Raw genomic sequence first — 26,303 nt, 5'->3', positions numbered from 1 at the left:
TGTGTCTGCATTGAAGTAATTTTTAATGCAAGTAGTATAACCATGGGAGACTAGACTCAGACCAGAGTTGTTACCATGGCCCAAAATATTTTAGAATTTCTTTTATGAAACTGCCTCTCAGATCAGTTTTAAAACGATACTAAAAAACAAAACAAAACAAAACAGTAACAAAAAAGTTTCTTTACAAACTAATGGGGCCACACATGGTGGCTCACACCTATAATCCCAGCACTTTGGAAGGCCGAGGCGGACAGATGGCTTGAGCCCAGGAGTTCGAGACCAGCCCGGGCAACATGGCAAAACCCTGTCTCTACAAAAAATACAAAAATTAGCCGGGCATGGTGGCACACGCCTATAGTCCCAGCTACTCAGGAGGCTGAGGTGGGAGGATCACTTAAGCCCGGGAGGCGGAGGTTTGCAGTAAGCTCACACACCACTGCACTCCAGCCTGGGCGACAGAACAAAACCCGTCTCAAGAAAACAATAAAACCTAATGTATAGAATGTCCATCCTCTGACAAAGGTGAAAAAAAAGAGATTTACAGGTTTTCCACTTATCTATCTGAAAAGCAACCTTCCTGGCAAGGCAACAAAGTAGCAGTCTGGAGTTGGCCAACCCCTGAAATGACCTCTTCTGCCAGTCATCAAGAGACTTTATAGGCAAAATCTTGCTGATGTGGAGGATCCACCAATCTGAGTTGCCAGGCTGACATGCTCAATTTTAGCTTTAGCACACCCTTCTCTCCAAGCTGGCAGATAGCAAAGGAAGCCCCTAGAAAAAGTAAAGGGAGACAGAGAGCCTAGCAACAGCTACCAGCAGCACACAGAGCCAACAGCAGGAAAGAAAAGGTGGGCGGGGTATCTCCTGAGCTCCCTGCAATTGTGGGTCTAGCCAGTTAAGACTCCTTTCCTAAAAGAAATGGGAACAACAGCCGCTAATAACCTACTGAGGAATGCTTGACCTTATTATTTCAGGTAACCAACTACCCTTTATTAAACGCAGTATTTTAATATAATAAAGCATATTCATGCATGCCTCAAAATCCTATTCTTTGAATAAATAAATAAGCAAGCAAGCCCTGGCTCCAGCTTGCACCTAAGGGTGCATGCTGACATTCCTAGGAATGTGGTTCCAGGGACACAGTTAGCAGACAGCCTGGGTGGGCTCCATTACCCCAGGAGTCAGGGAAAGCTTCTTCAAATATTCATCCCACTGCTCCTGTGTGGCATCACACTGACTTCAGAAAGATGCAACTCAGAAGAGTAATGAATCTGAGAAATAGTATTTCTATTCCAAATTCTACAGCCAGCAAGCATCCCACTCAAAGGTCAGACAGCTCTATATAACCTCACCCTACCCAGCTCTAAAATTACAGTTACGCTCTGGGACTGCCTTGAAGCCTGCTTTGATGTCTTTGTTAGGATAAGCCCTTTAGGCTTCCAGCTTCTCTGGCTATGGACAGTACAAACATAATTAGGTGGAGATATTGGAGCATACTTCACATATAATACAAGAAAGTCATATTATGAGTACCACATTCAAAATGACGTAAGTTCATCTAGTACTCTGTGGCTTATTAAGCATTTTAGCCGCATTTGGATCCTTAGAGTACTACCTCAATGTGTAAGGCGAGGCAGTTTTTCATGTTGTTTTTTTTTTTTTTTTTTTTTTTTTTGAGATGAAGTCTCACTGTCGCCCAGGCTAGAGTGCAGTGGCGCTACCTCGGCTCACTGCAAGCTCCGCCTCCTGGGTTCATGCCATTCTCCTGCCTCAGCCTCCTGAGTTGCTGGGACTACAGGCACCCGCCACCACGCCTGGCTAATTTTTTAAAATGCAAATCAAAACCATAATGAGATACCATCTCACACCAGTTAGAATGGTGATCATTAAAAAGTCAGGAAACAACAGGTGCTGGAGAGGAGGTGGAGAAATAGGAACACTTTTACACTGTTGGTGGGACTGTGAACTAGTTCAACCATTGTGGAAGTCAGTGTGGCGATTCCTCAGGGATCTAGAACTAGAAATGCCATTTGGCCCAGCCATCCCATTACTGGGTATATACCCAAAGGATTATAAATCATGCTGCTATAAAGACACATGCACACGTATGTTTATTGCTGCACTATTCACAATAGCAAAGACTTGGAACCAACCCAAATATCCAACAATGACAGACTGGATTAAGAAAATGTGGCACGTATACACCATGGAATACTATGCAGCCATAAAAATGATGAGTTCATGTCCTTTGTAGGGACATGGATGAAACTGGAAAAGATCATTCTCAGTAAACTACCGCATGGACAAAAAACCAAACACCACATGTTCTCACTCATAGGTGGGAACTGAACAATGAGAACACATGGACACAGGAAGGGGAACATCACACACCGGGGCCTGTTGTCAGGTAGGGGAAGGGGGGAGGGATAGCATTAGGAGATATACCTAATGTTAAATGACCAGTTAAGGGGTGCAGCACACCAACATGGCACATGGATACATATGTAACAAACCTGCACATTGTGCACATGTACCCTAAAACTTAAAAGTATAATAAAAAAAAGTAAAAAAAAAATAAAGTATACCAACTGAAAAAAAAAATTTTTTTTGTATTTTTAGTAGAGACCAGGTTTCACCATTGTTAGCCAGGATGGTCTTGATCTCCTGACCTCGTGATCCGCCTGCCTCAGCCTCCCAAAGTGCTGGGATTACAGGTGTGAGCCACAGCACCCGGCCCAAGGCAAGGCAGTATTTTTAAGCACTTTTTTTAAGCAGAAGAGGAAGGTGAGGCTCAGCAGGACAGAGGCCCCTCAGTAAAAGTGGAACCTCATCTGGAATGCGGGTCTTTCCATTATAAGGCTTCCTCTCTTTGCCCTCCACCATACTTCACAGAGCTGGGAGCACACCCTATAAATCCCCTGAGAAGAGCCCTCTCTGACTTTACCTTCCTTGAGCCTCTCCTTTCTTCAGGAAAGACAGGTTAGAATAATGCTGAGAATCAGAGAAGAAATGGTCTCCTGATCAAAGCTCCAAGCAACAAACTACTCAACATCTTAAGAGGATGAGAAATGCTGCAGGGAAAGTGAACTCTCACCCTTCTTCCAGCTACAAACTGGAAATAATACTGAAAGGATGAGGGACTTACATCAACTGTCATTGCTGGGGACCTACCCTCACAGCCCAATGTTGAATCATGAAAGGATTCGTACTTTGAAGTATGACAAGTATGATACTGTCAATAGCCAGCCCTCTTGTGAAAAATAGCACTGCTTCCTTAAAGTCAATCCAATGTGACACACTTGGAGCTAAATCTCTGACCCTATGTGATTAAAACAGAATTTCAAAGCCACTTACATATCCTGCTTCTTGGTATTTTTTGGTTCTGCCCCTTGCTGGATAGAAAGAAATTTAATCCTTGCATTAGTTTCATCTAGCCAGAAATGTGAAAGACCATCAGGCCAGGGACTGTGGCTCACACCTGTAATCCCAGCACTTTGGGAGGCAGAGGCGGGCAGATCACCTGAGGTCAGGAGTTTGAGATCAGCCCGGCCAACATGGCAAAACCCCGTCTCTACTAAAAGTACAAAAATTAGCCGGGCATGGTGGTGCATGCCTGTAGTCTCAGTTACTTAGGAGGCTGAGGCAGGCGAATTGCTTGAACCCAGGAGGCGGAGGTTGCAGTGAGCCGAGATGGCACCACTGCACTCCAGCCTGGGCAATAAGAGCGAAACTCCATCTCAAAAAAAAAAAAAGACCATCAGCTTTGTAGAGGAGGTTGAGAAGGTGAGAAAATCTGCCACTCCACGGAATTATTAATTTTCATTACTCTCAAAAAGCAGGCAGGAGACTGGGCGCAGCGGCTCACGCCTGTTAATCCCACCATTTTGGGAGGCCAAGGTGGGTGGATCACATGGACCAGCCTGGCCAACATGGTGAAACCCCATCTGTACTAAAAATACAAAAATTAGCCGGGCAGTAGTGGCATGCACCTGTAATCTCAGCTACTTGGGAGGCTGAGGCAGGAGAATTACTTGAGCCTGGGAGGCAGAGGTTGCAGTGAGCCAAGATCGCGCCACTGCACTCCAGCCAGGGCGAGAGAGTAAAACCCTGTCTTGAAAAAAAAAAAAAAAAAAAGCAGGCAGGAAAGTAAAAGTCCTAGTCACAAAATATTGCTAGACAAAGGCATATAGGCAATAACTGTGAATCTCCTGAAACAAAGTGGGCTGGGCCAGGCATCAGGAGGTTCAGATTCTAGACATGCATCATTCTCTAATTAGCTGTCACAAGACAGTTGAGGCATGGAGGCAAGCTGGCAGCAGACTGAACCCCAGCTGCCACTAACAAACTGAGGAACCTTCCACAAATGTCTTAACCTTTAAGGCTCAATTTCTTCACCTAGAAAATGGGGAGAATGATGAGAAGACTAAGAAAGACAATACAGGTCAAGTAATTAGCACGGTTCTTGGCCGAAAATTAACAAAAGTAAATTCTACTACCACCATCCATGATCTGCATGACCTGGGCAAGAAACTACACCTCTCTGAGATTCAGTCTTCTCACCCGTAAAATGGGTGTATGGAAGCAAATGACTCCCTGATTCTAAGTGAAAGAGAAACATGAAAAGTAAGTAGAGATAGGTCATGGACCCATGGTCAGTGCTATGGAGAATGGCTCTCTTGACAAATCTTTAAACTGCACTTCTCCACACTGCTAACTAATATGAAGTCACATGCTTGGTCAGAGTGTCTCCACATGTCTTGCAGACAGCAGGGCTGATAAGTCTTAGCCTGGAAAGAAAGTCCACGGTATGTTCTGCCCACCAGGGCTGGTAATGTTAATGTGGGACCAAGATTCAAGAAAGAGTGCTGCAGAGGTGATGTTAAATAGATTGCAGACACTCAAGGAAGCCAAGAGCAATATGCAAGCTCATCCTACAGGCACTTAGATTTCAAATTGCCCCTGTGTCCCCACCCTTCTAATGGCAAGCATTTTTGCCAGTTATCCCTCCTCTGCTTGGGATGAGTCCCTGAGGCTTCTAGCTTCTCTGGCTGTAGACAGCCCAAACACCATGTACCTATACCCCATAAGACACTTCACGTTTCAGACAAGAAAATCAACATAAGTGACTATGTTCATAATTGCAGATGTTCATCTAGTATTTTTTGGTTAATTAAGCATTTGAGTCTCAATTTGATCCTTAAGGATGTAAGGCCACAGCTAAAGTCATTCATTGAAAGAAACAAGGAAAAAACACTAAACATACCACATTATTAAACAGATTCCCATTACCCAGGTTTCCTTTCAGCCTGAGTATGTTTTCTTTCTTTCTTTTTAAGCTTTAAAACCTTTAAGTTTCATTTTCAGTACTTCACCCTATCTGCTACCTCTCAGGTTAAACTACAAAGCCAAAAAGTTTCACATCCATGCTACTTTCATTATTACAAGTCCTCTTCATTATCCTTCCCTCCTGTTTCCCCTCACCCAATAAACACACGCGATGATGTTCTCATTCACATCCTTCAATGGCTGGTTTCACTCAACAAATTCATTCAACAAATATTTATAGTATCTTCAAGGAATCAGGTGCTACTCTAGGCACTTGGGTTACATCAGTGAACCAAACAACAAATGTTCTATTGGAACTTACATGCTAGTAGGTGAAAGTAGCTATTATTTATGTTAATACTTACATAGTATATCATAAAGTGTTAAGGAACCAAGAAACAAGAGTGCAGGGAATATGCACTGGGATTGCCAGTGGGCGGCAGAAAGGATGTTTAAAGGTGATTGAGAAGGCCTCCCTGAAATGGTCAGGCTTGAACTAAGGCTGCAGGCGATAAAGGGACTCAGCCAAGAGAGCACATGGAGGACACTTCAGGCAGAGGGAGAGAACAGGAGTGGAAGTTTGTGTCTGGTATGTTCCAGGAAGGGCAGGGAAGGAGGCCAATGTGGCTGGAATGAGCAAGCGACTGAGTGAGCTGACGGCAGGCAGATCCCAAGGGGCCCCAGCGACCACTGTAAGGCTTTTACTTGTGCAATAAGGAGTCACTGCCATTTTTGAGTGAAGGAATAAGTTCAAGTTTTTTAAAGGATCTCAGCCATGGCTGTTGTGTCGAGAACAGACTGGAGCAGGCAAGGGTGGAAGCAGGGAGACCAGGTGGGCTGGGGGAGATGGCAGCTGCTTAGATCTTCAGAAGAGCAGCAACAGAGGTCTTGAGAGTAGTCAAAGTCTGATATATTCTGAGGACGGAGAGCCACATTTTCCTACCAAACATGATACAGGATGAGGGAGAAAGTGAGTTGTCAAGGATGACAGGTAAGCTATAAAAATGAAAAGAATGGGCCAGGAGCAGTGGCTCACCCCTGTAATCCCAGCACTTTGGGAGGCTGAGGCAGGCAGATCACCTGAGGTCAGGAGTTCGAGACCAGTCTAACAAATATGGAGAAACCCCATCTCTACTAAAAATACAAAATTAGCCAGGCGTGGTGGCGCATGCCTGTAATCCTAGCTACTTGGTATGCTAAGGCAGGAGAACTGCTTGAACCCAGGAGGTGGAGGTTGCAGTGAACCAAGATTATGCCATTGCACTCCAGCCTGGGTGACAGAGCAAAACTCCATCTCAAAAAAAAAAAAAAAAAAAAAAGAATGAAGTTGACATCAACCATTTTAAGGTAAAACCCTACAAGGACACTATGGTACAGCTGCTACAAGTATCCTGATTTATTTGGTCTGCTCACATTTTAAATTCTCTTTAGTCCCTCCCTCCCTTTTTCCTCCCACAGAAATAATGTAATCCTGGAAGTCTGGACTGAGTAACTGTTGCAGACACAAGAAGTTTCTCTTTGAGAAAGTATGGATATGACTGCAATGACAAGACACCCTATCCCAGAAGGCAACCCCAGACTAGCTAATGTTTGATGGCTAAGTCAAGCAACAATGGAAAGTTTCCATTTGCCATGTATTGGCTGTGTGACTTTGGACAAGTCATTTCTCCTCTCAATGACTCATTTCTTTGTCTTAAAGTAAGGATAATATTACCCATAGGGTTACCGTGAGTTCTAAGTAAATGAATGGAATCCAAGTACTTAGAGCGGCAGCTGGTGGCAACTGCTACAGAGTAAGTAACATATAGGCTGCAATTATTACTGTCATTTTTTTCTTTTCCTAAAGAATTGTTCTGAAGATTACTATCATTGTTGTTATGTGTTGCTGTTTTTTCTCAATCTCTGAATGATTTTATAAGAAATAATACCTGGGAAGCATGAGTCCAATATCAATTTCAAAAACATGAATAACCTAAGATACACAATACAAAGACACATTAAGTTGCCATTAAGCACCATAGACACCTAAGTTCCCAGACACTAAAATTACTGAAATTCTACAGGACAAATATTACCCCTTCATGTGCTTGGTGACAGAGGGAAGAAAACATGGATACATATGTCATATCTCTGTGATTTAAAGACACTAACCTATCACAGAAGACCCATGAACTTCAAACCTTTCTAAACCAGCTGGGTGGGATGTTTTTCAGGACATAAAAAAGATGGTACTTGAGTACTTCAGCTTTTTATATATACTAGAGTCAATAATTCTTAAAATGTAGTTTTAAAATGTTAATAACCTAACAATCAATATAACTCAGTTCAAATACAGATATAGATGAGCAAATATAGACATATAGATGTATATAGTGTATATATATATACACTCTATTTAATTAAAACCTGTTCTCTTCTCTCAGCCTCTAATAATGAATTTCTACCAAAAATGTCCCTGAACGGCAGGTAACACTTCCAAGATTTGCCCAGTCAGCAATTCGCAGGCCTACCTGCATCTCGGAATCACCTTGGAGAGATTTAATTAAACATATTAATGGCAATGTCCAGTACTAGATTTCTGGTTTAACTGAAACCAATGTTGAGAACTGCTGGCTGGGTCAATGCTATTAGTATTATTTATTGAATTTGAGAGACAGAAGGTGAATTAATATTTCGGGGTTTAAACTAGCATAATCATATGAACTGGGATCTGGGATGAGAGGGCACCCCACAGCCTAGACGAAACCTGTCCTATACTCTCTCAAACTATCCTGAATCTGCAAAAGAGTCTTCCAAACGTTCTCTCAAAAATTCTGAAAACTGAAACTTAAGATTTCTTTGAAATGAAAGAACACACAATATCATTCACTGTACTCTGGCAAAATTGTACTAAGCCTTAGTGCCAAATACCTGGTTACACTTATTTTTTCCACCTTATTTCCTTACAACAGTCCATAAAAACTGTATGCAGCCTGGGTCTAAGAAATGTAAATCTTCTTTTTTTTCTTTTCTTTTTTTTTTTTGATCCATCATTCAAAACATAAAGCCTCCACTAGATACTGCACAACATAAAAAGGAAATTTACTGCACAGTATAAAGAAGACATTATTTCCAAATGTTTTCGCCTGTCAACATAGTATAGGACTGGGTAATGGCTTTCTGTAATAAACTCATTCATTTATTCCTCCCTTTAAAGTACAGTACTTACTGTTTATTATATGCTAGACTTTTCTTTCAGGTGCTAGAGGCTGTGAAAGTGATCAAGACCGATCTGGCCTTCATCCTTCTAGATGCCTTTAAATGCATAAATTTAAGAAGAAAGTATGTCTATAGTTCAAAGACATCTAAGCGTATGTTTAAAATAATGGAAATCTAAAATAACAACACTAGACACGTCATATGGAACCATAATTTACTAAGCGCATACTAGAAACCAGACGTTGTTAGTCCCTTTATACATGGCACTCATTTAATAAAGATGCTCTCCTAAAAAGATGAAATTACCATTTAGAAGAAATTACACGAAGACAAACAAGAAAAATCTTTCCTTTAGCAGAGTTTAAATGTGGCCTTTCCACAGTGGAAAGAATATTCCATCCTAAAGTGGACAGGAATGAATTATGGTTGTGTTCATTCATTCACACAAAAATTTCTTCATATTAGTTCAACTAGATTAACTATGAGAAGATGTTTGGGTAAAAAAAATCACCTTGTCATAAAAAGATATTTCCAATTTCAAATCTTTTCAGTTGAAAATTCTATAAACTATATTTTAAGCATGATGCATAAATATCCCTCTGTCGATATCACTGAGCAACAGTGCTAATAAATATGTTGCCAAACCAATAAAATAAATAAAACATTACTGGGTGCAGTAATCAGTCTTAGCTTTTTTTCTTTTTGCAAACTCCAGTCCAACCAAGTCACCTGAATAAATCAGAAATTCATAGGACTGCAATTCGGGCCCATGCAAAAACTGGGAGACTTAACCCAAAGGTGTCTGACAATCTTTTAAAGAGCATTCTCGAGAGAAGCTATTTGACTCTAACCCTGGAACCGCCACTCAAAAAATCCTTTTTTAAAAAAACGGGAGAATGGGAACGGGGGAAGTGGAGTCCATTTGTAAGGTTCCGGGGAACTGACTCAAGTCAACATGGTTCTCCAACTCCAGGTTGGAGACACTGGGATCCCAAAATGGGAATCCACTCACTTCGCTTTTATAGGACAAACGCGTGCACAACTTGGCTTCGGGCTGCATTCAGGTAGTGTGCCGGGAACCCCGAGCTCCCGGGCCGCCCCCACCCAGCTCTGGCCGCTCAATTAAGGACGAGGGCCGGCTCCTGTCACCTCGCGACCCACACGCACACACCCGCCCCCGGCCCGCCGTGCTCGGTGCCGCGGGCCTGCAAAGTTTCCGCGGCCGCTCACTTGGGGGTAACCAGCGAGGGGTACGCCCGGAGGCTGCGGAGCCCCGGGCGCCTAGGCTGCGCGGGCGAAGCCCCGGTTATGCACGGGTCGCCGAGACCGGCTGGGCAAGCAAGAGCAGCCGGGCCGCCCCGACGCTGGATGTGCGGCTGAAGCCGCGGGGGCGGGTAGGGGGCTCGGCGAGCCGCACTCACCGTCTATGTTCTCCCGGTCGCTGATGTGCTGCAGGTTGCAGCCCGTGTCCTCGCGGCTCAGGTCCGTGTCTGGCCGGTAGGACTCCAGCCGGGAGTGGGCATTCCTCCGGAGCTTGGGACTAGACGACACGCAGCACGAGGTAGTGTTCCCCATCTTCGGCGGCCCCCCGACTCCTGCTGCGATCCTGTTCTCCCCGTCCCCGGGAGCGGGGCACGGGTGGACGCGGGGCGCGGGCGGCGGGGGCGTGTGGGGAGGCCCGCCCGCTCGCCGCCACGGGAGGGGGCGGAAGCCGCGGCCGGCCGCCGGGTCAGCAGCGGCGGCGGCGGCGGGGCCTCGCCATGGGCGGCGGCGGCGGCGGCGGCGGCGACGAGCGGGCTACGGCCCCGGCTCCCCCTCGGCCGGCCTATCCGCAGCGGAGGAGCGCTCGGGTCCGCGCGACTGCGGCCGCCGCGCCTACCTCACCCCGCCGCGGCCATGGCGGGCGGCGCCGCGCAGGCCGCCTCCCCCCCGCGCTTCCCAGTCGGTGTCCGCTTCCCCGGCGGCTGCGGCGACGGGGGCCGCCTCGGCAAGAGGTTCCGGTTCAAGCCGAGGGCACGCGTGTCCGCGCCGGACGGCGGGACCAGCCGACAAGCGGGCGGTCAGCGGGCGTGGGCGCGGCCCCTGGACCCCGCGCGGAGCGGCGCGGCCAGGGAGGATGCTGGTGGCCCTCCCTCGCCAGCGGCGCCCGCCCTCGCCGCAGTCCCCGCCCCGCCCCACCCGTCACCGCCCCGCCCCACCCCGTCACCGCCCCGCCCCACCCCGTCACCGCCCCTTCCCTCTGCCCTGGAAGCAGATCGGCGGCCGCGGGGAGGGCCGGGGCGGTGCTGTCCCGCGCGGATGTGGGGTCGCTCCCGGGGGCCGCTCCCGGGGGCCGCGCCTCTCTCGGGCACTGGGGTCGTGGGAGACGTCGTCGGGAGCTCGGTTTCTGGAGGCCCTTCCCCACCCGGCCTCTGCCTCCTCCACTCCCCCAGGCCGGACGGAACGGGGCCTAGCGCGGGATGCGAGGTGCGTCCCCGGGGCCCGCAGTGGGCGGGAGCGCAGCCAGGGCCTGGTTGGGGACGCAGGCCCAGGGCGCTGAGGCTGCGCCTGCCTCTCCGAAACCGGACTGGCTCTTTTAGTCTTCTTCTTTTTCTAATTTATTTTTTTAGAGGTATGATTTCGCTCTGTCGCCCAGGCTGGAGGGCAGTGGCGCAATCTCGGCTCACTGCAGCCTCGAACTCGTAGGCGCAAGCGATTCTCCCGCCTCAGCCTCCAAAGTAGCCGGTACTACAGGCGCGCGCCACCACGCCTGGCTAAGGTAGGGTGTGTGTATGTGTGTATGTATGCATGTATGTATGTATGTATGTATGTGTATGTGTGTGTGTCTCCAAATTAGCGAGGACTACAGGCTCCCGCCACTAGGCCAGGCTAAGGTAGGGTGTGTGTGTGTGTTAACTTTTTGTAGAGATGGGATCTCGCTTCGTAACACGGGCGCCCGCCACTAAGCCAGGCTAAGGTGGTGGGTGTGTGTGTGTGTGTGTGTGTGTGTTAACTTTTTGTAGAGATGGGATCTCGCTTCGTAACCCGGGCTAGTATCGAACTCCTGCCTTCAAGCAATCCTCCCGTCTCGGCTCCTCCCATGGGATTACGGGCACGAGCCACGGCACCTGGCTTTTTTTTTTTTTTTTCCCTAAGCATTTAAAAGAAGCTGGGCCTTGATTTGGGAGTCTTTTATTGTATTTTGAGCTTTGCCGAGGACTTGATAGTGACCTTGTTTTAAGCTGTGAAATAAATCTTGGGGTCCCACAGCTATTTTAATGTTGAATTCGCTGTGGAGTTGTTTTGAGTTCCTTGGAGGTTAACATGAGATAGAAAACTAAGTTAACACAACTCATCGACTACTCTTGCTTTGCTTTGCTTTGCTTTGCTTTTACAATGCCATCGGGTTTTGTCATGTTGGGAACAAGTTAACTTAGGCCAGTTGACTAAGATCAAGGTATGTGAACGTGCCTGGCTGGGAGAGAAGTACAGTAATTGTTGGTTCGCATTCCCTCCCGACGCCCACAATGCCAGCCATCCCTGACTTTTCTTGCCTTTATTGGGAAGAATATAAGGTGGCAGAAACAAACTTCCCACCCTTTTTCCAAATATTTACTGAAGGAGTCATGAGGAGAGTCTGGTGGGGTGGGGAGGGGGGTGGGAGCTGGGAATGTTTTTGAACTAGTTCTTGAAAAAAAAACTAGTACAATAGTACAACTATCTTAATTTTATATATGAGGAAACAGAGGCCCAGAGATGAAATCATGCCTTGATTTATTCAGACCTCAGTACCTGTTCGTGACAAATCCAGTTACTAAAAGGGAAGAGAAGGAATAAGGGACTTGGTATTTATCTAGCATCAGCAATGTGTGGACATGTTGTGAACGGCTTTATAAACATTTCATTTAATTCTCTACATCTAGCCATTTTTTAACCTGTGCTTTCCCTCCCTCTCAAAGTACTGTTTATACATTTATTAGTCCCTATTTTAAACGCTCCATGCTCTCAACTGTATTAATGCTATTTGTTAGGATAAGTGGCAGATGTCTATGGAAAATAAGTGGCGGCAAAGTGGTAATGCTGACCCGATGAGAAAAGAAGTGTAAAAGGGAAGTTCTAAAGAATTAAAGCCCTGGAGAGGGTGGGTAGACAACACCAGTCCAGAATAGTGCTCTTCATTGAGGCTGTGTAGACTTTCCTGCTTCCTGGGAAAACTGGAGCATATTTACACTTGCATGTGTGTATTCAGATTGTCTGGGGCTATGGAGTTTGGGTCAGATTGCTGAACCCTTGGGAGAGAAGTTCCCTTGTTGTCTGTTCTGATTGCTGCTTTGTAATTTGGGCTACATATGAAAGTCAGCGTCCAGTCATTGAACCATAGGTGTGTGGCATATCTACTCAGATGCACTAAGCAATTTTTATTTCATTTTAAAATGTATAACATTTACATTCAAATTACAGTTTGAAGGGCTTAAGAGGAGAAAGAGACAGTGGCACTAAGGTGACAGCATGGCTGGCTGCATGCTTCCTGTCCAAGAAGGTCACTGGGCAGTGTTAACTGGGAAGAGCATCTGGAGGATCAGAGATCAGTGTAGCCACATACCCTTAACAAAGGGTGGTACAGCCTCTGGTCTGCCAGGATTTTTCTGCCCCCTCTTCCCGCCCCCCACACCATCCCTATCTCCTCTTTAACATTTCCACCATATTCCCCTTAGGTATGTACCTGTTTGGACTTTAATTTAGAGTGTAACTTTTGGTCAAGAATCCTGGAGAGAAAAGATGGGTACTAAAGCCTCGCTAGTGATTTACCTGGGTGCTGACCCCCACAACTCACCCACCCTACATGCATACTTCAGACTCCTCCAGGCAGATGCTAGATGCTCCCTGCCTGACACAAAAGTGACACTTTGGGAAAAATTGCAGAAAAGTAACCAACTCTGAGCAGATAAATGTGATGTCAAAATGATAGTAATGAGAGATGTCGTTTGTTGAAAGTCTGCTAGCTGCCATGCACTATACTATTTCTTACATCTAAATCTGATAAGTTGTACCCCATTTTATAAATAGACACTTTGATAAGTAAACCTGTGCAAGATCAAAATACTGAGAAATGTCCTCATTGGGGATTTGAACCTGGTTCTAATTCCAAAGTCCAAGCTACATCCACCCCAACCTCCTACCTCCCATCTCCAGGACTTTGTGAGTAAAAAAACAAGTGTTGCTTCTCTCTTTCTCTTTTTTCTGTCCTAAAGGAAGCTGGGAGCTGACCACTTAGGACTACTACTAACCTTTCAGAGAGATAAAGGGATGAGGGGAGCCTTGTTATTTCTGTGGGGTTCAGCTCTCAGACCAGAGTAAGACAGGCAACAAGATTGAGGAGTAGCCATATGTAGAAATAACCTGCGTATCTAGCCACAGCATCTCCAACACTGTGTCACTCGGGAATCAAAATACAGGGACAGTTCCTCAATAGAGTGTGGATCTAGCCCAGAATGTGGACAAGGGGAGTGGGGAAGGGGAGAGGTACACACTGAGCACTGTAACAAGGCCTGTCCTCAAGCTTGAGGAGGATTAGGAAGATGGCTTGAGTCTGGGAGTTGGAGGCTGCAGTGAGCTATGATTGTACCACTGCACCCCAGCCTAGGCGACAGAGTGAGACTCTGTCTCTTAAAAGAAAAAAAAAAATTGACCTGGATCTACTCATACCCACCCTGCTCTTTGAGCAGAAAGAATCATTTGGGAATTGTTTTGTCTCATCTTTCTCCATGATCACTGTTGAAGAATTTGGTCACTGTAACCAGGTAAATATAAAACTCAGGTGGGCCAGGCGCGGTGGCTCACACCTGTAATCCCAGCAGTTTGGGAGGCTGAGGTGAGTGGATCATGAGGTCAGGAGATCAAGACCATCCTGGCTAATACGGTGAAACCCTATCTCTATTAAAAATACAAAAAATTAGCCAGGCATGGTGGTGGTCACCTATAGCCCCAGCTGCTCGGGAGGCTGAGGCAGAAGAATGGTGTGAACCCGGGAGGCGAAGGTTGCAGTGAGCCGAGATCGCGCCACTGCACTCCAGCCTAGGTGACAGAGCAAGACTCTGTCTCAAAAAAAAAAAAAAAAAAAAAACAAAACTCAGATGAACTATAGCTAAGTCAGTGCTCTTAACACTTTTTTAGCAATAGTAGCTTTGTTTCTCACAGAAAAAAACAAAATTTTCTGTGGAACCACACTATTTAAAACATAAGCAATATCAGTATCAACTTGTATAATTTATAGATCTACTGATAAAAACAATCAAGAATAGGCTACCTTAACTGAATCAGGAGGAGATAACTGCAGTCTTACATCAGCCATACTCATATCCATGAAATATGAGTCAGTCATTTGCACAACTCCCTGAGTCACCTTCTGGAACACAGAAAACACTGAGCCAAGTTAGCCCAGGACCTGAACCTTTTGTGGAAAGGAGAGTGTGTAGTGTCTCCTCGGAGTATGGCTGCCCTTTCACCTGGTAGTCAATTTCTCATGACAGTTACTCAAGCATTTCTAAGGCAGTTGTGGAATAACCAAGACCTTCTGTGTGTTGTGCTACTGATGCTCCTCCTGTCACCAACCTCCTCTCCAAATGAGGCCTGCCTTTTGTCCTTGGTGGTAGGCAGTCCACAGTGTAACCAGCTACAGGGGAAGTATTTATTTTGATAGCCACTTGACCTTGATCAAGGCAGGTGACTCATTTATGGATGACATTTTTGAGAGTATACTGAGCCAGGCACCTTGAGGATACAAAAGTAGATTATAGTTTCCATTCTGGAGAAACTCACAGTCCAGTAAGTTAAACAATCACAAGAACAAGTTTCCAGCAATGAGAGTGATTACAGCCACTGAGTGGTGAAATCTGAGAAATGCCAAGCCTGCCGCCTATAAATATCTACATTTATCGCCTGGGCATATACCTAAAATTCCACCATGAGAAATTTATTTATATGAAATTAGAAACTACCCAGAAATTGTCTGTCCAAATAAAAATTCCCACAAGAAATAAGGATGGCTAATAGTTTTAAGTAGTAGTGCCAAGTCTTTTGGACCAGAGTAACTGCCAGGGACATTGTGTTGAGGAGGATTCTGAGGTCATGTTCCAGCTTAGCTGAGAAGGGAGCCACCATGAGGGAAGGAGTGAGGGAGGGTAGCACTTGTGCCATATATTTTTTCTTAAGTAAAACATCTGTTAATGGAATGCATGATGAAACAGGGACAGCCAGGGTCTCTGGCATCTGGGAGAAAGCCCACTTGGAAACTGATTTATCTACCTCACCACTGCAAGTTCACCATCTGTCCCCAGACTAAATGGCCTTAGGAAGCCCAGGCTCTCTCTTGCCGAACTCTACCTTCTTTATCCTTCCATACTTTTCAAGAAGAGAAATGGTATATATATGTGGGATCCTTGAGAACTAGGATGTACCTGTGAGCAGGCAAAGTGTAGCATCTAGCAGGGTCACGCATAAGTTGAAGTGAGAGAGGTGGCTACTGTGCTCCCCAATGGCTGTTCTCCCATCTCCCATAGTTTCAAGGCCTGTTTCGTGAGGAACAGCTATATGCCCAACTCAAAGATGACAGCTGGCCACAGGACTAAGTCTGGCCAATAAGATGTGAGTGGACGCTTCCAGAAAAACTCTAAAGAGGCTACCTCTAGCCAGGCGTGGTGGCTCACGCCTGTAATCCTAGCACTTTGGGAGGCCAAGGCAGTGGTTACCTGAGGTCGGGAGTTCGAGACCACCCTGGCCAACGTGGCAAAACCCCGTCTCTACTAAACATACAAAAATTAGCCGGGCAGGGCCGTGCCACACGCCTGTAATCTCAGCTACTCAGGAGGCTGAGGAGGGAGAATTGCTTGAACCCAAGAGGTGGAGGTTTGCAGTGAGCTGAGATGGTGCCACTGCACTCCAGCCTGCCTGACAGGAGCAAGACTCCATCTCAAAAAAAAAAAAAACAAAAGCCAGCTCTTCTCTGCTTCTTGGAGTATGGTCAGGATAGCTGGAATTCTAGCATCCAGTTTTGAATGCCAGATGACCTTGAAGATAGAAGCCATGAACTAAGATAATGTCCCTGTGTAAGCTTCTTTTACATGAGAGAAATAAACTGTGTTGTATAAATCATTGTTATTTTGAATTCCCAAGTTGTATGCAGGCAAATGTAATCCCGATCTAGCCAGGAATTGGTATTATTCATTGATAAGAGCTTCATATATTCATGTTGGCAGTTTTCCTTGATTGGCCCCCAGACTGTGACCAAGACCTGTGGGGCCATCATGTGTACTTGGCTCTCTATAGGAGAATCCAGGATTGATTGGAATGATACAGTAGGCAGGCTCTGGAGCCAAGATACGGTATAGGTGGCAAAAAGAAATGATTCACCCCAAGAGGCAGATTAGGCCCATGAAAATTAGGATTGTCGGATGTATTACCTTAATACAGCACTTCTTCAGTATTCTCAGAACTGTAGCTAATGGTTCCTCTGAATAGGAAGCTCCTTGAATATACCCTGGCAAGAAATCTTTCTATCCAAGGTGACTGGCATTGGGAGGGGATTTATTGAGTGTCTCCCTCAAGCCAGGCACTTTCACATACCTTAATCTTAGTTAATTGGCTTCACTTCAGACCCTGTTCCTAACAGGACAAAACCTGACAGCATTTTAAAAGCAAAACAGGGATAGTTGATGAGTTGTGTTAATGTACTTGTCTCCGTCTCACGTTAGTAACCTCCAAGGAACTCAAAACACACTGCAGCTATAATTCGACATTAAAATAGCCCTGGGCCCCGCAGGAGCAGCTCAGTAGACCCTACTGAAGCGGGCGGTCCTGTCCCTCCCCTGCTTAAAATCCGTCAATAGCTTCTCATTGTTTTTAACTAAAAACCCAGCCCACCTGACAGTCAAGATGGCCTGCTCCCCAGGCTTTCTCCCCAGCCACTCAAACCTGCCCACAACTCCCTCTGTGTCTGCCACTCTGGCCTCTCACCTTACTCCTGTGACCTCGTCCCTCTGAGTGCCATTCCTCCCCACCTCTGCATGTCTTTAATCTGACTTAACTTCAAGGCCTGGCACAAACAATGCTTTTCCTTTGCCCTTCATACTGGAGATCATAAACTCGCACAGATTCTCTCAGAATAAATAAATATTTCCCATGCCAGTTAGCATTTTTCTAAAACTATAATGACTGCAAAATATATTGTATTAGGTGTACTAACTTATTTAACCTCTCCCCAAAGAATGGACTTTCATTTGTTTCTTTTTCAGGATGATAAAAACAGTTACGGGATGAAAATTTTTTTTTATTTTTTATTTTTAGTAGAGACGGGATTTCACCGTGTTAGCCAGGATGATCTCGATCTCCTGACCTCGTGATCCGCCCATCTCAGCCTCCCAAAGTGCTGGGATTACAGGCATGAGCCACTGCACCCGGCCAGGGAGGAACATTTTTATATGCTAATCTTTGTCTGCATCTGCTCATTTTTATAAAAGGAATCATTAGAATTGGAATTCCTAGGTCATTTTGACCAAAAAGGAACATTTTTAAATCTCTTAATATTGCCATATGACATCTTAGAAAGTTTACATCATTTTACACAGATGTGTTTCCTTATTGATGTTCCAAACCTAGAGAGCTTTTGGTCATTCTGTGATCTGTAATTGGAGAAACTTCCATTGCTCTAACGGCATTTTATACATACTTATCAAGATGTATTATGATTTATACACATTTATCAAGATGTACTGTTTTACTTGCATTTCTCCAAGTAAGCTCTGAAGTGGAAAACAGAACTTGTTTTACTCTTTGTAGCATAGTACTGAGAACAGTAACACCTAACAGGCCCTTTCTAGGTAAATCTGCAGAAACAGTAATTGTTTCAATCTCAGTTTCCCTGTGGTAGATGAAAATAAAGCTTTGCATACCTAACCTAGGGAAGCTGCATACAGTTGGAGAGCTGTATTCATCTAAACCTGGCTCTGACAGCTCTTCAACATGTTCTTCTTTTCCAAGTTCCACATTGCTCACTGTGTCCTTTTAACATTCCTATTTTTTATTGTATCCATCACTTGAAGTTGTAGTTGGTTCTGCCTCCAGTGTTTCTCCATGATGTAATATAACCTCATTATATACACTCAGGAGCCTGAGAAATGAGCATCACAAACCACAGAGTCTTCTTCTTGCTTAGTTACTATCCTGCATTTCCTGGGGACTTTACCTTGGCAAAGTATATGATGCTACATTTTAATAAATGTTGATTGGTCACTGTATGATAAATGCCAGGAAAAACAATGAATGATAAAAAGAAAGAAGTGTGAATCCCGCTCTTCTGCCTATATCCCAGCTCCATTTTCATGTCTTTTGGTATCAGCCCCCAGGATTTGGGGTCTTCTGTTTGAAAATGAGATCAGTTCCATAACATCTGTATAGCTCTGCTTGCTATGGTACTGGGCTGGAAAGAGGCAGGTCAAAGCAGGTGCCCCCCTCACTGGTGTGCCCTGAGGATGCAAAGGCCCTCTTTGCCTGGTGATAACACCTTCAATGCCCATTAGGGGGCCCAAAATTACCAGTTGACTATCCCTTTGGGACTGATGCCTTAAAATCTCATTTTGTCTTTGAGAAGTGGTATTTGGAATATTCACACATCAAAGTGTTAACCGTTCTCTGCTAGCACAGTACCAGCTAGTTTATCTTAGCCAGCTGGCTCACCTCTCAAGGCACTAAAGGAATGGAAAAACACAGGGCAATCTCTGTAAGCCTCATTCCTTCACTCGGTAGCCTCTGAGAAGCTAGAGAGAAAGGACCAGTGAGAGAACAGGATCAGCTCTTGCTGGGGGTCCAGCCAGGAGCCACCATGGAGGGCCTGGAGCACTTAAAGGAAAACATGGGGACATCAAGTATGCGGGAGATCAAGCAAAAAACAGTAAAGTCAGCTTAGGAAAGACTCGTACCTCTCACCCCCACTGCCTCAACCTCCTCTAAAGTGTAGAGTTCACAACTTTTCCTTGGGAAGCTTCTGTGTATACAGTGCTCAACAGAAGAGAGGAATAGGATTTAGGTTACTATCTTCCATACCCTAAAAGTGAACATTGTAGTATTGCAAATAGAGTAGCAAAATAAAAGCACTTCTCAGGAAGTAAAAATACATCTACTCCTGCTAACAGTTTTCTCCATTCACAAAATATTACTGATTTTTTAAAATTTGGAAAGAATACTAATATTCATAGATGTCAGATTAGTTGGGCAAAATATGCTAAAAATTGCCATTTAATTTACAATAGTGAAAAACAATGCAACCTAAATACCCATGAATGATAACTAGTTACATACAGTGGACTACAATGGAATTCTATGAATTCATAAAAATAAAGATGTACATCTGTATTTTTATAGAAAGAAAGCCATGAAATATTGTTGAGAGAGAAAGCAGATTGAGGCCGGGCGCGGTGGCTCACGCTTGTAATCCCAGCACTTTGGGAGGCCGAGGCGGGCGGATCATGAGGTCAGGAGATCGAGACCACGGTGAAACCCCGTCTCTACTAAAAATACAAAAAAAAAAATTAGCCAGGCGTGGTGGCGGGCGCCTGTAGTCCCAGCTACTCGGAGAGGCTGAGGCGGGAGAATGGCATGAACCCAGGAGGCGGAGCTTGCAGTGAGCCGAGACTGCGCCACTGCACTCCAGCCTGGGCAACAGAGCGGGACTCCGTCTCAAAAAAAAAAAAAAAAAAAAAAGCAGATTGCAAAACTGAATATATATGCAAAGAGATGTTTTTAGGGATATTCACTGTTAAACAGTGATTAACTCAGTTGACTTTTTTTTCCTCTGTTCCTTTTTCTCTTTTTTCTTTTTTACTTTAAATCTGTATCTTTTTTAAAAGCAATAATACATTTCCTCCCTCCAAAAAAAGAATAGCCTAGCGAAATCTTTTTACTTCAAATGCTTTTCCCCTTATTAATCTTTGTATAAACCATTGTGGTTTGCTAAAACAAGGAAGGGTTGTAGAGTAGAATCCATGCCCACGATAGAACAAAATCCAAGCAGGAAGACACTTCATACGTGGTTATAAGACCAGGAGGATGAGGAGACAAAAGGAAGCAATGGTGTTTGTTCGTTTGTTTGTTTGTTTGTTTGTTTGTTTGTTTTAAAAGAGGCAGTGTCACTCTGTCACCCAGGTTGGAGTGCAGTGGCACCATCATAGCTCACTGCAGCCTCCAACCCCTGGGTTCCAGCGATCCTCCCACCTAAGCCTCTCTAGTATCTGGGACTACCGGTATGCGCCACCACATCCAGCTAATTTTTTTTTTTTTTTTTTGAGAAAGGGTCTTGCCATGTTGCCTAGGCTGGTCTCAAATTCCTAGGCTCAAGCAAACCTCCCAAAGCACTGGGATTACACATGTGAGCCACCACACCCGGCGTAGAAGCAATGGCTCTGATCCGGGAAAAGTGCAGCCTGGAAACTCAGCATTCTGTGCAGAATCCTAGCTCTTAGACTAAAAGGCATCAACTGGTACAATTTCTTGCCTTTGGGCACTGAACGTGTTAGCTTCCATTTTATTTAACTTACTTTAAAATTACATTAGCTGTGCTGCCACTTAAGCCAAGATGCTTTCTGTCTAGTCACTTCGGTTCCATCCTTTTGAGGGCCCTGCCGCTTCATTGCCTCTTCTTTCTCATTCCCCTCCCCAAGGCTGTACTTTGAGTAACTGTATGTGCATTTTCCTGTGCCTTTTCATTATTAAAACACTGTAAAAGGTAATGTCTCCAAAAGGCAAACCGTAGTCTTCTCCATTGAAAAATATTTTCCAGGCCAGGCACTCCACTGTGCCACTGCACTCCACCTGGATGACAGAGTGAGACCCTATCTCAAAAAAAAAAAAAAACATTAAACTGTATAACTAAAATGGGCGCATTTTATTTTATGTAAACTGTATCTCAGTAAAGTTTATTTATTTATTTATTTTTGAGACAAGGTCTTGCCCTGTTGCCTAGGTTAAAGTGCAGTGGCATAATCATGGCTCGCTGCAGCCTTGAACTCCTGGGCTCAAGCGATCCTCCTACCTCAGCCTCCTCCCAAGTATTTGGGACCACGGGCATATGCCACCATGCCCGGCTAATTTTTTTTTAAGAGATGGGGTCTCGCTATGTTGCCCATGTTGGTCTCGAACTTCTGACCACAAGAGATCCTCCTGTCTTGGCTTCCCAAAGTTCTGGGATTACAGGCATGAACCACCATGCCTGACCAAAGTTGATTTTAAAAAATGAAACGGGGGCCAAGTGCAGTGGCTCATGCTTGTAATCCCAGCACTTTCGGAGGCCGAGGCTGGTGGATCACCTGAGATAGGGAGTTCAAGACCAGCCTGACCAACATGGAGAATCTGTCTCCACTAAAAATACAAAATTAGCTGGGAGTGGTGATGCATGCCTGTAATCCCAGCTACTCGGGAGGCCTCAGCTTGAACCCTGTAGGCAGAGGCTGCAGTGAGCTGAGATCACGCCATTGCACTCCGGCCTGAGCAACAAGAGCGAAACTCTGTCTCAAAAAAAAAAAAAAAAAAAAAAAAGGGACTGTGCTCGGTGGCTCACACCTGTAATCCCAGCACTTTGGGAGGCCAAGGCGGGTGGATCACCTGAGGTCAGGAGTTCGAGACCAGCCTGGCCAACGTGGTGAAACCCCTCTCTACTAAAAATAAAAAAATTAGCCAGGTGTGGTGGCGCACGCCTGTAGTCCCAGCTACTCAGGAGGCTGAGGCACAAGAATTGCTTGAACCTAGGAGGCAGAGGTTGCAGTGAGCTGAGGTCATGCCACTGCATTCCAGCCTGGATGACAGAGTGAGACTCCATCTCAAAAAACAAAAATGAAAGGGAAATAAGAGTCATTACCAATATAATTAGGCTTAAATTTTTAGTTAAAATCAAATTTTAACTGGGATTGCCAAAAATGTCCTTAACTTCATATCTCCAAATAAAACTTTTGCAGTTAATTTATGTTGTTTATACAGCTAGCTAATTCTCTATATTTTTATAGTATGTTGACACTTAAAATTTCAATCTCTTCTAGTGGTTCCATGAGTGGACTGAGGGGGTGATGGGTGTTCTCATTATAGCCTTCAGAAGGCTGCCTATATATAAATGTGCACAAATAACTATTATTCAGAGAATTAGAATCATCACAAAATATCCTTTGTGAAGGATTAATATAGGCTAATTTATCCTTTATGACTGCTAAATATAGCCTAATGTTTCTTTTATTCTTCAGACCCATTTCAACTTTATAGAAAAAAAAGTATGCACAAAAGCAGCACTCTATAATTAAAAAATATTCCTTATTGGTCTTTTGAATTTTGGTTCTGCATAAGTATGAGTTTCTCATCAGGCCTCTCTAAACTACTAAAGCCTAAAGTGATGCTTCCCCCATCTCAGCTCTTAGAGGAATTACTGGGTGTCTCGTTTATTTGGCAATGCCATGCTTACAAACTCTTTTCAATGAGATCTTCAGCTCCTTGAGACCACAGTAGATACCTAAGTATTTCTCAGTGTAATTTTGTTGTATTGATTTACTGAATTCAAAGGGTTTATACAAATATTTTGTTTACAGGGTTTCATTATGAATCCAAATAAGCTCATATGCTTAGTAATTCCAAAAATGTTGTAGGTATTCAGATTAGCATTGCTCATTCATGCCATTTAATTTACAGAGCTCAGCTGCAGTAATTTTCTCCAGTGGATGATGTAAGGAAGGCATTGGCAGAGGAGTAAGAGACTTGGCTTCAGAGTGGGCAATAATAGGGCTAAATCTGGTTTTACAAAGCAGATACTGTAAAGCTCTCATTGCCTCTCTGAGGACAAGGTTTTGAGCTATGAGTGCCAGGGTCCTCTAAGTGGAGGCTTCTTAAAGGAATTGAGCCTCGTTTCCTGGGTTTGAGGTGTATTCTTTTTCACATTCCCTTTGTACACCAAATATATTTAGTATTTATTATCTTTGAAGTTTAGACCTTTGGATTTTTTTTTTTTTTTTTTTGAGACAAAGTCTCACTCTAACCCAGGCTGGAGCGCAGTGGTGTGATCTCAGCTCATTGCAACCTCCACCTCCTAGGTTCAAGCGATTCTCCTACATCAGCCTCCTGAGGAGCGAGGACTACAGGCACGTGCCCACCATGCCCTGCTAATTTTTGTATTTTTAATAGAGACAGGGTTTCACCATGTTGGCCAGGCTGGTCTCAAACTCCTGACCTCGGGTGATCTGCCTGCCTTGGCCTCCGGAATGCTGGGATTACAGGTGGGAGCCACCACGCCAGGCCACAGTTTGATGAGTTTTGAGAAAATAATATACGCATGTAACCACCATCACCACAATCAAGATCTAGAACATTTCCATCACCCCAAAATTCCCTGGTACTCGTCCCTGGTCCCAGGCAAGCCCTGATCTGTTTTCTGTCACTGTGGATCAGATTTGTCTTTTCTAGAGTCTCATAAAAATGTGATCTTACAAAATGTGTAGACTCTTGTGTGTAAGGTTTCTTTTCCTGAGCATAATGTTTTTAGACTTGTCTATGTTGCATGAATGAGTGGTTCATTTCTGTTTATCACTATTTTTCCAGTGTATGTATATACCACAATTTGTTTATATACCACAAATGTTGATGGACATTTAGGCTTTGTCCAGTTTTGTCTATTATAAATAAAGCCATTATGAACATCTATGTACAAGTTTTTGTGTGGACATGTTTTCTCTTGGGTAAATATCTAGGAGTAAGACTACTGAGTTGTATGCTAAGTGTATGTTTAATTTTAAAAGAAATGGCAGCCGGGTGCAGTGGCTCACACCTGTAATCCCAGCACTTTGGGAGGCCAAGGCGGGCAGATCACCTGAGGTCAGGAGTTCGAGACCAGCCTGGCCAACATGACGAAACCCCGTGTCTACCAAAAATACAAAAAAATTAGCCAGGCATGGGGGCACACACCTGTAATCCCAGCTACTTGGGAGGCTGAGGCAGGAGAATCGCTTGAACCCGGGAGGTGGAGGTGAGAGTGAGCCAAGCTCACACCACTGTACTCCAGCCTGAGCGACAGAGCGAGACTCCATCTCAAAAAAAATAAAAAATGGCCAAACTGTTTTCCAAAGTCCTGGTACCATCTTACATCCCACCAGTAAAGTTATGAGAGTTGTAGTTGCCCTACATTCTCACCAATACTTGCTATTATCAGTCTTTTTAATTTTCACCATCCTAATGGATATGTAGTGGTATCTCACTGTGGTTTTACTTTGCATTTCCCTGATGACTAATGATGTTGACATATTTTTGTGTGCATGGTGGATACTAATATATCTTTGTAAAGTGCCTATTCAGTGTCTTTTCCAATTTAGTTGGGTTGCTAATAATTCTTCATATATTCTAGATACAATACCTTTGGCAGGTATGTAGATATGTGTTGTGTGACTATTTTCTCCCAGTCTGTGACTTGTCTTCATTTTGTTAGCATTGTCTTTTGAAGAGCAGAAGTCTTTAACTTTGTAAAAGTCTAATTTTTTGCTATCTTCTTTTATAGTTCTTGTCTTTTTTTGTTTTTTTTTTGTGTGTGTGTGTGTATTCAATTATCTAAGAACTCTTTGACTCCCTCCAGATCCTGTAAATGTTCTCCTATGTTTTATTTTAGAAATTTTAATTTTACTCTTTTTTTTTTTTTTTTTTTTTGAGACAGAGTCTTGCTCTGTCACCCAGGCTGGAGTGTAGTGATGCAATCTCAGCTCACTGCAGCCTCTGCCTCCCAGGTTCCAGCAATTCTGCCTCAGCTTCCCCAAGTAGCTGGGACTACAGGAGGCAAGCACTGCCATGCCCAGCTAATTTTTGTATTTTTAGTAGATACGGGGTTTCACCATGTTGGCCAGTATGGTCTTGACCTCCTGACCTGGTGATCCACCCGCCTCGTTCTCCCATAGTGCTGGGATTACAGGCGTGAGCCACCGCACCCATCCAAGTTTTACCTTTTAAGCTTAGGTACATGATCCAATTTGAGGTGAATTTTGTGTATGAGTAAGTTAATAATCAATGTTCATTTTTTCCCATATGGATATCCAGTTTTTCCTGTACCATTTGTTGAAAAGACTGTCTTTCCCCTATTGACTTACTATGGCCACTTTGTCAAAAATTACTTGCCCATAGACACGCGGGTTCATTTATTTTGTTCCATTGATCCAAATGTTGATCCTATAATAATAATGTAGCTTTATAGTCAGTCTTGAAATTTGATAGTTTGAATATTCCAACTTTGTTGTTCTTTTTCAAAAATTTTTTGCATTCTAAGTCCTTTGTGTTTTTATATAAATTTTAGAATAAGTTATATAAGTGCCTGCTGGGATTTTCTTTTTTTTCTTTTTTTTGAGACAGGGTCTTACTATGTCACCGAGACTGAAGACTGAAGTGCAGTGGCATGATCACAGGTCATTGCATCCTCAACCACCCAGACTCAAACAATCCTCCTGTCTCAGCCTTCCAAGTAACAGACCACAGGTGCACACCACCACACCTGGCTATTTTGCTGCTGTTTATTTTTGTGGAGATGGGGTTTCACCACATTGCCCAGGCTGATGTTGAATTCCTGGGCTCAAGCAGTCTTCCCACCTCAGCCTCCAAAAGTGCCGGGATTATAGGTGTGAGCCATCATGCCCCACCCTGCTGGGATTTCAGTTAAGATTACATTGTATCTATGGAACAATTTGGGAAAAATGGTCATCATCATATTTAGTCTTGTAGTTCATAGACATAGTATATCTCCATTT

The 26,303-nt window shown here is 44.3% G+C and overlaps 2 protein-coding genes across 19 annotated transcripts in view; one reads left to right on the top strand and one right to left on the bottom strand.

The window, feature by feature from the left end:
• The window catches only part of CCNY (cyclin Y), a 299,400-nt gene that overhangs the window by 207,825 nt on the left and 65,272 nt on the right, over positions 1–26,303 (bottom strand). Inside the window, exon 1 of one of the 4 annotated variants that reach the window (XM_055275151.2) lies at positions 9,945–10,651. The exons of 2 other annotated variants lie outside the window; for them this stretch is intronic. In XM_055275151.2, coding sequence (XP_055131126.1) covers positions 9,945–10,098 — 154 coding nt within the window. In that variant the 5' untranslated portion in view covers positions 10,099–10,651. Of the gene's footprint in view, positions 1–9,944; positions 10,652–26,303 lie in introns of those variants that run through there. One more of the 4 variants, XM_055275150.2, reaches the window with a different exon arrangement.
• Positions 10,765–26,303, top strand: part of LOC129480807 (transmembrane protein 78-like) — a 107,485-nt gene continuing 91,946 nt past the window's right edge. For 12 of the 15 annotated variants that reach the window (XR_008657137.2, XR_008657135.2, XR_008657134.2 and 9 more), the window contains exons 1-2: positions 10,772–10,989; positions 11,133–11,281. Coding sequence is in view for 1 of the 15 variants with exons in the window: in XM_055275158.2 (XP_055131133.1) it covers positions 10,983–10,989 (7 nt within the window). In the remaining 14 variants the exon portion in view is untranslated. Of the gene's footprint in view, positions 10,990–11,132; positions 11,282–23,618; positions 26,035–26,303 lie in introns of all 15 variants that reach the window. The other 3 variants (XR_010120509.1, XR_010120510.1, XM_055275158.2) reach the window with 3 other exon arrangements.

Source organism: Symphalangus syndactylus, chromosome 4 (genome assembly GCF_028878055.3).
Source record: "Symphalangus syndactylus isolate Jambi chromosome 4, NHGRI_mSymSyn1-v2.1_pri, whole genome shotgun sequence".
NCBI lineage: Eukaryota > Metazoa > Chordata > Mammalia > Primates > Hylobatidae > Symphalangus > Symphalangus syndactylus.
The sequence above is the reverse complement of the archived record's forward strand: the minus strand, read 5'-3'. Positions and strand labels throughout refer to the sequence as shown.